Here is a 12,148-nt window from a genome sequence, read left to right as displayed (position 1 = left end):
CACCAGGCAGCAGTTGGAATTCGCGAACTTCTTGACAGAGCTGAAAGAGTGTTCATACCTGATCACTAAGGTTTCGCTGGATATGCCGGTGAAAGATCTGGAACGTGCATCGTTGCACTTATTCCTCTACAGCCTGATGCCAGATGCATCAGGTAGTAATGAGGGATCTAATCACAACCTACGCTCACACTCGCCTATAGCTCAAACCATAACCTTGCTCACTTCTCAAATATCGCCGTTTGCTGGCGCTGAGGATGAGGACATCGAGCTATAGTTGTACAAAGTGAATCGAATTGCCTCGACGGAGTCGGACAACATCGAACTGTTCGCGGCGTCAAATAAGTTACAAAAATTGGATTAAGATTGATTCGAGCTTGATACAGAACTATTTATCGAATCATAGCTGATATTCGAAGAGGCCTTGATGAAAAGCATTTCCGTTGACGTATATTTTTTAGCGCGACGATGCAAAGGATGTAGATGCGGAAATGGAAGCTTCAGTAAAGAAAGTTTTCAATGATGCAAAAGCTCAGGATCATTCGATCGCTTCACTTCTCAGAACAGAACTGCGTATAGTTACTTACAAACGGTATCGACAATCTTTCTATTCGTAGCTCTGCAGCCGCCTTGGATGTGACTTGGATTGACTCGTTAGACGAATTCCTGGAAAAAATGCGATAAGATCGCTTGTAGAAAGTCCGCTCGCTAGAAAGTCTCAATCTTCGCTAACTACAGTGAGTCCAAGGAAGCAGCACCATCCCCAAATCAAGGCCTCTGTCCCCAAAGAATTCCTCACAGAGAGAGATGTCGTCTATGCAAAGCCTATTACAAAACTCCGGGCCAATGATCTAAGAGCCGACTGCTTCAAATTGAAAAGGAAGGAAATATCGCCAAACGCGACCCTACCGAGTCATTCCTTGCTGCAGCCGAGGATGTCAATCGCCAAAAATGACGACTCAGAGTGCGTGGGGTGCATCGAGAAAAACTTCCCTACGGAAATTAAGATAAGTCGTACGATTATTAAAGTTAATTTTCTTAATGGATTTAATTATGATCAGCTCTGATGGATACTGACTCTCCGATTTCGTTCATTCAAGACTCCGTCTTCAAGGCAGTGGTCAGTTCGAACATAAAGTTCGATGATATCGATAAGATCTTATCTCTATTAATGATTCGCACATTAATGTCATAGACTTGATTGACTCGTGTTTCTCTAGAGATGCTTTTCGTGTAAAATAAAAATTGTGTCAAAATCATTATAAATATTCTGTTTTCATTCTAAATTAATGTCTGAATGTTTGTTTTTATTAAAAAAATGTTTTTCTAAAAGAATTATTTATTTTTTAGACGAAATAGATAGAGTTGAAGAGACAAATCACGCCTTTCTTTATATATTTATTTAAATATATAATTACATTTTATATTTTTTTTTATTAAAAAATACATTATTTTACAACAAAATAAAAAAATGCATATTTTAACTCGATTTTTCCTTGTTGAAAATTACTCATATTCATGCGCTCAAATAATTCAACTTTTTGTAGAATTCGAAGGTCTAATATTTTTTTTTTCAAAACTTTATATCTAAATTACAAAATCCTGGAGTCATTTTTTTTTATATTCATTTATTACGAAAAGTTATAATTTTTTAAATCAAATGTCATTTTTTTAGTAATTATAAATTATACATTTTATTATTACATTTTACTATTTATATTTTATTATTTTTCAAAATAAAATTCCAATATTTATTTTAAAAAATCGAAAGTATGCTGGTGAATTTTTAGAGATTTTTAAAAATCATTCTAAATAGGAAAAAACGAACAGATTCTAGTGATTGTATATTAACATGAGTTACTAGTGTCTCACTTGAACTGCACGCCAGTCACAGGCAGAGGGACGACAGATCGTCTCTCTGCTGTACACAAGTCTTCTCCACCACTTTTTTTACGAAGATAACAAGCGTCGGACTCATCGAGCTTGCGAGAAATTTACACGAACAGGAATCGCTCGGTCACTAGTGATCCATGTTGATATGGATGAGACACCAAATTATAGTTAGTATGATAAGGATTAAAGATGGATTCCATCATGTTAGCATTCATCCAAAATATACAAAGTTCTTCACATTTGCCAGGCTGGATGACCAATATAGTACATCAAACTCCCTTTTGGATATTCGGAAATCCTGGTAGAATTCCAGAAATGTCTTGTTCAAATCCTTCGGCCCCTTATCTGCCAAGATAAAGTACTGATTTGTATTGATAACATAATATCTTCGAGCTCCATAGAGAAAAATCTGCGGATTCTATCCTAAGTTTTAAGATTGTTCAAGCAGCACAAACTCGAGCTAAATTATTAAAAATGCCAGTTTTTAAAAACAAAGATTGAATATTTGGGACACATTTCTGTCAGGGCATTATCCTAAATGATCGTCACATTGAAGCGGTCAAAAGCTTTTCTGTCCCCAAGAACGTTCAATAGCTTCAGCGGTTCATCGATTTGCTCAGTTTTTTCCGTCGTTTCATACCGAATTTTGCGTCCAAAGCCAATGCCTAATGCGTTACTTAAGAAATTCGCTAAATATGAGTCAGATGAGACGTGTATACAATGTTCGAATTATTGAAGTCAGCGCTTATTATATATCCAGTCCTTCGGCTGTACAATCCGGAATTAGATATAAAATTTAAGAAAACACACCGATGCAAGTTCCATCGCCTTAGCTGCGACAGGAGATCCTTTCTCAGAGACAGGAGAACAATATTTAAAACCCCGATCACTTTTTACAGTCAAGCCACTAATTCTGTGAAAAATGCTATCACTCCATTGAACTTGAAATGTTGGCGATTGTAAAGGCAGTGAAAAATTTCATATTTATTTATACGATCTGGATTTTTCAATTGTGATCGATTGTAATGTAACGTTGGTCGATGCTATCAATAAAGCAAGTGTTAATCCTCGTATTGCCAGGTGGAGTTTAAAATTACAAAATTATCGATTTAAGTTGATAGAAGAGGTAAAAAAATGGCTTATGTCGATGCATTGAGTCGAGTATTCGTGTCGATAGAAGTTCTTCTTCTGAAAAAGGTGTTGCAATATAAGCAGCTCGCGAATTCAACAATTCGTGCGATAGCGGATGCCCTTGAGAACGAAGAACATGACAAATTCTTTCTGATTGAGGGGTTAGTCTATCAGAAGATTAATGACTCGTATGGTTTGTCGTATCGGAAGCCATGATTGCAAACATCATACACGTCTATCAAGACGAATGCGCACATTGTAGGACTGAAAAAACAATTCAGGGCAACGCTAATAATTATTGATTCCCTCGGTACAAAAGAAGGTGCAATCGCATATTGATAATCATTTTACGTGCCTTATGGCTAATGTTTCGATTCATACTAGGGAAAGTGAATTGTTGTTAGAAATCCATCGTCCCGATAGGCGTCACGTAAATCACTTCGACTCTCTAGTAGAATTCCATGAAGGGTTCAAGCATATCCTTATTGTCAAAGACTCCTTTATATGCTTCTCTTAGCTATTTATGATTAAAACCACAATCTCATATAAACTCATTGAACGGTTAACTATGATTTTTTATCGATAACTTCAGTAGTCCTTCCGAAATCGTGTCTGATCGACTTATATCTCGACCGAATTCGCCGAGTTTCGTGCTCGCGATGTAAAATACCGATTAGTAGCCGTCGCTGCATCGTCAAATGGAATAGTCGAGCGCATTAATCACTTTTTAAAATCATCCCTACGTAAGATTTCGGAAGTTCGGAATTGGTTAAGGTTGGTGTAATTCAGTACGTAATAAACAACATTTATCTTCTATAGTCAAAAACTTTCCATCTAAATAACTCCTGGACTACGAGAAACAAAACCATTAGTGCGCGCTTGACATTTGATACTGCGCGTAATATTGCGATCCAAGCTTCCGATAGACTTCGCGCCAACAACAAAGCCTATTACGATAAGCGACACAAGTCATCCATTACGTATAAGCAGAGGGATTATATTCTCGTACATGGCAATAAAGCCTGGTGAGAACAAAAAGTTAAAGTTGCCATATCAAGGCATTATTTGGTCGCGAAGATTTTAAACAAAAATAGATATGCCATTCAAGACATTCTCGTGTTTAAAATTATTCAAAAGCCATACAATTCGGTTTCCCTCAATTGACTCAACCCTGGATTAAAGTCAGCTTCTTGATTTTCTACTAGTCTTCATGCCGCTCTAGTTCACAAGTTCTCTAATTCATAAGCTTTAGTTTTTAGCTCATAAGTTTCATGCACATATATATAACCTAATATTTTATTTTTGTATACGTTAGTATTTTTAAAATGTATTATTTCTACTAGAGATTAAGAATATTCGACAGCTCTCACGGCTATAATCATTTCTCAACGAGATCACTAAGGTGCTCCATGTACAATTATTTATTTATAATCGTTCACTTTTGGAAACCTATGATTGTATTCGGATCCAATAATGTAGATCCAAAAATGTAGATGTAGGAATCTAGAACCAATTTTATTTTATTTGTTGAACACATGGTGGCGTTCCTCTACACGCTTGCGTATTTGACTGTTCTGTGATTGGTTCTTACGTCTGATCATCCCACGTAACTGATTTTGTCGTTGTAGCTTTTGCGTGCGATAGGTCGCGCGTAGAAAGAAAATGGAACGAAGGCGCGGCGTTGCATTGCGGGGAGAGGGGGGGAAGGTGTTGCATTGCGAAGAGGAGGGAGGAGGGAGGGGGGCATTCTAAATTTGTACGAAGAGGAAAATAAAGGTGTCTGAAAATATCACTGTGTCGTACTCGGGAGTACCCTTCTTTCGCCTTCCTGCATCCCCAGGAATTCCTGATTACAACCCCCTAGTGTTTACGGTAGTGATTACCCTCCGGTTTCCCTATTCAGTAAAAACCTATCACGGAGAAGTGTCCGTTTGTCCCAGGCTTAGGCGGTTAGACTCAAAGTCTCATTTCCGCCTTACATAGATGATCTTAAAATAATAAATTATTAGAAATTAATTCTGTTAATAAATCATGAAACTTTTAATTGTTTTAACTACATACATACACTGTATTATTAATATATTATACAATTAAACTTATTATTCAATTAATAAACTTATTATTCATTTAGTAAATTTTTCAATATACAATAATATTGAAATAGTATTAAAATTGTACAAACAAATTAAACACAAATACAATATGTGGAATGTGGGATTTGTTGATTTATCGTTACATAACAAATATTTCATATAGCAATTAATATTTTCTTTTATAAATATAGATATTCAATACTGTTTCCACTTTAAAGAACTTGTTAAAAATTACGAAAATAAACATTTCATATTATACATTTATATAGTCAATAAAAGCAATGAATAACAAATGGAATAAAATTACAAATATAAAATTACAAATATAAAATTGAAACTTTATATTTTAAATATGAAACTTTATATTTTATGCTATTCTCGTTTCTTCTTATTATTTAAAATATAATGTAGAAATGTATTTATGTAAATATACAAATTAACGGCATAAAATATGCGTAACAAAAGTATAAATTTATTAAAAAAGTATAAATTTAATGATTTACCTGAAATGTTTCGACATAGTCATCGTTAACAATTTGTTGCTGAACACTTTTCTGCTTTAGCAACAGCAGCAGGTATGGTATCAGTAGTTTTAGATGATACACATTGTCCGAGTAATTCTGGACATGATATATCATTGGAAACAATGCTATGGATTTTTCTTAGTAAATCATAATTGATGCGCTGCGTTATTACAGCATCATGCCTATTTACATATATATTTTATTAAAATTATGTCATTATATATCATTATGTTTAAAAAAATAATACCGACAGTTCAAAGAAAAAAGAATATTTGCTTACTTATATTCAGGATGCAAAGTGACTTCTTTTCTCAGCCAAGCAGCAGTTGTCAAAAGTTCACCAGAAGCGCGTTTTTGTATTAATTTTAAATATCTTTGGATAGTACAATGTGTATCAGCATCTACATTCATGTTAGCTAAATATGAGTTTACAAGTGGCACGAGACCAGGAAAAATGCCATTCTGAAAAAACATGAAGTGACAATAAAATTCATTTATGAAGTGTACAGTTATTCTTAAATTCTTATTGGAAACAGACAAAATATATATAAATATATAAATTAAGCATATGAATATACATATATTTAAAAAAAAAAAAGAAATGTGTACAACACATGCAAAATATTTTTATGTATCTTTTATCTGATAAATACCTTTCCATTAATAATTTCATTAATTGTAAACTCGGATTGAGTATTATCAGATTTTATATCGGAAGTAATATCATGACGAAACCAAAATTTCTCTACTTTTACTGCATTTCTTTTCTGCGCCCTAATCATATTTTGATCAACTTTGCTAATTGGAATTAAAAGATTTAGCTTGTAGCTCAGAATGACTCTTGTTAATAGTACTGTGAAACAAACTATCGCAGCATTCTCGAAATCTGTGATCTGAACTTCACATGGACGGAATTCTACACGCCAACCAATAGACGAGTTTGGCGGTGGTGGTTTGAAACGCATGGTTTGCCAATTTGTAGATTGTATGTTCTGAAACAGTATTATAATTCATGACACAATAAAAGCATTTACAATTACAGTATCGAAAAATTTATATTAGAATTAAATCGGTCATTTCAGAAACTCTATAAATAAAATCTATTTAAAAATTCTTATTTTTCGAGAACTGAAAAAAGAACGTTTAATTTTTACAACTGTAGTACTAAAAATAATTAAAAATAATTTTAAAATGCCTCATTATGTCATATATTAAGTGAGTGAAACATATCAACTTTTAGTTTTAAAACTAATTTCCAAAAAGAAAAGTAACTTCAAAAATATATTAACTTATGTTTTTGAAGGAAATGAGCGTACATATAATTTATATATTAGATGTACAACTTTGCTTCTGCTGTTTTCCTATAGATGGCTTTAGTGGTAAGTGGTAGTCGAAATAAATAGATCATAGACGTCATACAATAAACTTGGGCATCTGTCAACATAACTCCATAGAAACATTACTCGATTTGTATCTGCATCATAAAGTTATTCTCGATTGAAAATGTCAGTTTACGAGCCAAATTCTCGTCATTTGCGGGAGGTTTTAATTTTTTGCTTCAATATGAAGAAATCTGCGGATGAGGCTCATCGAATGCTCTCAAATACTTATGGTGAGGCCGCTATTAGTGAAAGAACGTATCGTGAGTGGTTTCAACGCTTCAAGAACGGTGATTTTGACGTCCAAGGTCATGCTCTGTATTTGGTGGGACCAGCTCGGCGTAGTGTATTATGAATTGTTAAAACCAACTGAAACAATCACAGGCGATATCGATATCGAACGCAATTGATGCGTTTGAACCGAGCATTGAAAGACAAACAGTCGCAATACAACGAGAGACACGATAAAGTGATTTTGCAGCATGACAATGCTCGACCCCATGTTGTGAAAGTGGTCAAGACATACTTGGAAACGTTGAAATGGGAAGTCCTACCCCACCCGCCGTATTCTCCAGACGTTACTCCCTCTGACTATCACTTGTTTCGATCAATGGCACACGGCCTGGCTGACCAGCACTTCTGGTCTTATGAAGAAATAAAAAATTGGATCGATTCGTGGATAGCCTCATAAGATGACCATTTTTTTCGCGGGATTCGTACGCTACCCGAAAGATAGGAGAAAGTAGTGGCCAGCGATGGACAATACTTTGAATCATAAATGTATAACCAGTTTTTTACAATAAAACCTCGAATTTCGGAAAAAAACGGCGGAAACAAAGTTGTACATCTAATATATATTGTCACAAGTAGCATTACACAAGCAAGAAAAGTAGAGTGTTAAGATGTAAGCGACTCGATATTAAGAATTAAAGAAAGATTATAAAGATTAATTTCGCAAATTGTTTAAGAAAAATGTAGCGGAAGAACTTAATTGTGTGATCCATAAAACTCCGACATTGCATGCTTGATCAATAATCAGAATGCTGATACATAAGCGCTGATTTAGTAAGGACGGCCTGCAGAAGAACGAGATATAAGCCAAAAAGCGGGCGGCAGTCAATAATTCTCGTTAGCGTCGCGTTATTTTCTCCGTTCAATGTTTAGAAACAGTACAGTCGCGATTTAATTGATAATATGGATAAGTAGTTAAAACTCGACTAAGTGTATTGTTAAAGTTATTTTATTGTAAAGAATATGATTAAAAATCAAATCAACGATAAGTGTCAAGTTATTAATTGTACATCCTGAAACTCGATCTCGAATCCGATATCGTGACATTGCGGCACAACAATATATATTTGTACATATAAAGATTTATTTAAGAAATTCAATAAATGTAAAATACTAAAGAATATGTTGTGATCTAAAACAAAAAAGAAAGATATTTAACTTTATTATTGAAAAATATTATACAATTCACTAAAAATATACATAATTTATTAAAAAGAATAAACTCGTAATATTGAATTTCAATATGCTAAAGTAATTTATTAAGTATTTAAAAGGAGCGCTTAATAGGATAAAAAAAATATTTTAATTTTTTTTCATAAATCAATACAACTTTTGGAAAATATTTTATCAGTGTAACTTTTGGAGAATATTTAAAAATTTTTCTAAAATTTTAGAACGAAATTCGAAATTCTTCGGTAGACTTAGCGCTTGTAATGGGAACACGACATGTACAATAGATATTAGGCGCATGTAGGTATTAGGCGACGGTTATCAAGAAGCAATCCTATTTATATCAATTTATCAATCAAATAATCTGTTAACGCGATGTCGGGTGAACATACTCTGAACGCGAACGCAAATTTTGAACTTCTAAAGACTGGCACCAAAGTAACTTCAATTGTGATGTAAAAATACTTAAAATCGTCGCTCTTATTTATTATTACTGGCACTTTCAACAAAAAATATTTTGTTGTTTTCAAAATCATTAATGAATTGATATTGGATCAGAAAGCAAGCACTATGTATGATGCACAACAAATTTTCAGGCAGAAGTGCCGACTGAGTAGCACAAAAAAGGGAATAGTTCATTTACTGTAGCACAATCATCCATTGTTGCCAGGGGTTGGGAAATTTCTCCTTAAATTTAAAAGTCTTTTTCTTTCCGAGGGATTTTTTTCCGAGGGAAGTACAAGAAGTTTAGGAGAATTTTTGGCTTCTTATGAGAAAAATACAAAGAAATATTCAGATTACGACTAAAACATTCAGAAAATCGCAATATACGGGGATAACTTTCGAATAGGCAATACTGTCAATCACAACTTCTGCGTAGAGAGTTTTTTTTTTTAGCACTATAATTGGCTTGTGCGCAAATGGCTCGTGTACAATGGACATACATCCCATAAAAAAGATCTCAGCAGCACATAAACTGGTCCAAATTGCTCGGAATGAATTTAATGAAGAAGCAGAAGGATTATTATAGAGTTATTGTATGCCCCTGGAATAGATTAGTACCCAAGCACTGTAAGTACTTAAGAACTATACTTTTTTACATCGAAAACTTTAAATGCGTTTCCTCAAAATCTATTTTTAACATTTTCTTCAATTTTGTGTGTGTACGATTATAAAAAAAGCAAATAACTTTATATAAGACGAACTTTATATAAAAAGCAAATAATTTTATTTAAATATACTACTCGTTTAAATATACTACTCGTTAATTAGATAATGGTCAACTCTCCTCGATGAATCTAAAAAGTTAAAAAAAAATCATTAACAATTTTTTTATATGAAGAAATAAAGGCTACCTAGTGAAAATCATAACTTTTTTTTCAAAATCGCACAAAATTTTAATTTTTATATATTTTTTTAAGTTTTCAAGTTTATTTAGAAAAAAAATTATATGAAAATTAAAAATATTTCTTGATTTTTTATTTCAGACCAGAATTAAAGTCAAAATGTTAAACACAAAATTAAACACAAAATGATGACGATGGCCAGGCGCAAACTTCAATATTAATTTTTTTGTTATTTACAATACCTTTTTGTATACAAAAAATTTAATTACATTCTTAAAATGATAAAAAAATTTTATTTATTATACTATTTCTTTTTTAAAAAATCGCGAAAAATCACCTATTTTTCAGTCTCCTAAACAAGACGCCTTCTCTAAGATCCGATTGCATCGATCCAACATTACTTTGACTTAAACGAGATTTAAAGCTCTTTTTACCTTTATAAGAGGGAGCTTTAAAAAGAGAGCTTGTGTGTGTGTGTGTGTGTGTGTGTGTGTGTGTGTGTGTGTGTGTGTGTGTGTGCGTGCGCGCGCGCGTGTGTGTGTGTGTGTGCGCGCGCGCGCGTGTGTGTGTGTGTGAGTTTTAAGCCTCGCTTAAAGTTAAAATAACATTGATGCAATCGGGTCTTAAAGTAAAAGGAAAATATATAAGTCAACATAAGTTACTGCTTCGCACGTGAATGTAAATTTGATCAAGAGGGGAGGATGCTAATGTGAATCTTTTTAAAGGAATTATGTGTCTATTTTCTCAATCTAATTCTAAGTTCTTTATTATCTTAATTTCAAAAACAAAAATTGATTTATGGAGCTTCTGAAATATCCGATTCAATTGTAATCTCACCTCAAAATGATCAGTATCTTCTAAATCGTTCTGATGGACTTTTTCGGAAAATAAAGACACGCTATCTCTAATAAACAGATGAGCTATATGTTGCGCAAGCAAATGATCAATTCCATTCTCCAAAAGCTGTTTATATATCTCATCGTCATACGTTAAAGGAACATCATTATATTTTTCACCTTGTCTGCTAAGGTACGAATCGATAGAATCGTACCTAGACTTACTGATTTTAAATTTGTTTTCTTTAAGTGGTTTTAATCCTCGTTCTTCTTGTGTTCTGCAGTCTACTGACGAAGATATGACACTCCATCGACAATCAACATCACTTATGTAGCCTCGATAAAAAGGACTGGCAGCGGTTAAAGCCAACTGTCGAATGTTAAAGAAATTTTCTGTAACGTACGTATGAAAGAACACTCTATATGCCGCTATTATATTTAATAAAAGAAAGAAATCAAATGAACAAATAAAGAAACCCAATGATGATATTATTTAACACTAACCATGATAGGACACAAAGGTGTTAATTGATCGTATAATGTTCTTGCTTCTTCTATGTTACATGCTTGAAAAGTAAGTTGCAAACAGCAACATCCCATCCCAAAACCCATTGCGTCCATATAAATACAATTATCTTTAGCTACTTTCGAGGACCCGTCATCCCCCTTGCTAGTAAAGTCTTCTTTAAATAACAATGGTACGCTTTCGTCTCTGTAAACTAGAAAGATGTATTTATATTAAGGGAAATTAAAAATTTTGTTAAATATATTATACTTATATTTATATATTAAGTATATAATATTATGTTATAGTACATTATATATTTATCAAATAATATGATAGAATTTAGACTAATAAGAATAAATCTAAGTATAAGAACTACATTATATTTGATCAAAGCGGATCTTATGTTAGTGCTTAAACATTTCTTGTATGAATTTATATACATATCTGATTCTACAAATTGCGCACCGAAATCTTTTTCAGTCTTGAAATGTCATTATGAGCAGAATCAGAGTAAATGTTACTTCGTTAAAGGGATCCTAAAGACAATTAATTATATTGAAAATAACACTTACATACAGATCATTTACATGTTATTGACACATCATTATATTATTGGCTGCGTTCAATAGAAAAAACCGCTCACTGAGCGTTTATTGAGCAAAAAAGGAATTAACTTATGATTAATATATTTATTTATTATAATTCATAATGTAGAATAACTTGTCTATTATAGATAATCTTTAATATCATATAAAAGATAAAAAGGCTCGATAATGACAAATAAAGTCAAAATTATAAGAAAGGCTACGAACCAGAGTTACAAAACAAGGTAAAATAAATTATAAAAATATAAATATTACAATATAAACGTTTCGACTCCTATCGGGTCATTTTCAATGTTAACAAATTCTTATAAATACGTGTTAAAATCTGAAATGCTCGCCAATAATGTAGTCCTTTAGTTCTTCTTTAAAAATGCC

The 12,148-nt window shown here is 32.8% G+C and overlaps 1 protein-coding gene across 4 annotated transcripts in view; it reads right to left on the bottom strand.

Annotated features, from left to right (window-relative positions):
• LOC108689601 (glutamate--cysteine ligase catalytic subunit) overlaps positions 1 to 11,392 on the bottom strand; it is a 29,669-nt gene extending 18,277 nt beyond the window's left edge. The window contains exons 1-6 of one of the 4 annotated variants that reach the window (XM_018196460.1): positions 11,165 to 11,358; positions 10,662 to 11,030; positions 6,292 to 6,630; positions 5,919 to 6,100; positions 5,618 to 5,820; positions 2,143 to 2,235 (exon numbers count right to left, since the gene is read on the bottom strand). In XM_018196460.1, the coding sequence (XP_018051949.1) occupies positions 5,643 to 5,820; positions 5,919 to 6,100; positions 6,292 to 6,630; positions 10,662 to 11,030; positions 11,165 to 11,281 (1,185 nt within the window). In that variant the 5' untranslated portion in view covers positions 11,282 to 11,358 and the 3' untranslated portion in view covers positions 2,143 to 2,235; positions 5,618 to 5,642. Of the gene's footprint in view, positions 1 to 2,142; positions 2,236 to 4,645; positions 5,010 to 5,617; positions 5,821 to 5,918; positions 6,101 to 6,291; positions 6,631 to 10,661; positions 11,031 to 11,164 lie in introns of those variants that run through there. The other 3 variants (XM_018196459.1, XR_001931838.1, XM_018196461.1) reach the window with 3 other exon arrangements.
• Between the last annotated feature and the right edge of the window lie 756 nt (positions 11,393 to 12,148).

Source organism: Atta colombica, unplaced genomic scaffold (genome assembly GCF_001594045.1).
Source record: "Atta colombica isolate Treedump-2 unplaced genomic scaffold, Acol1.0 scaffold271, whole genome shotgun sequence".
NCBI lineage: Eukaryota > Metazoa > Arthropoda > Insecta > Hymenoptera > Formicidae > Atta > Atta colombica.
The sequence above is the reverse complement of the archived record's forward strand: the minus strand, read 5'-3'. Positions and strand labels throughout refer to the sequence as shown.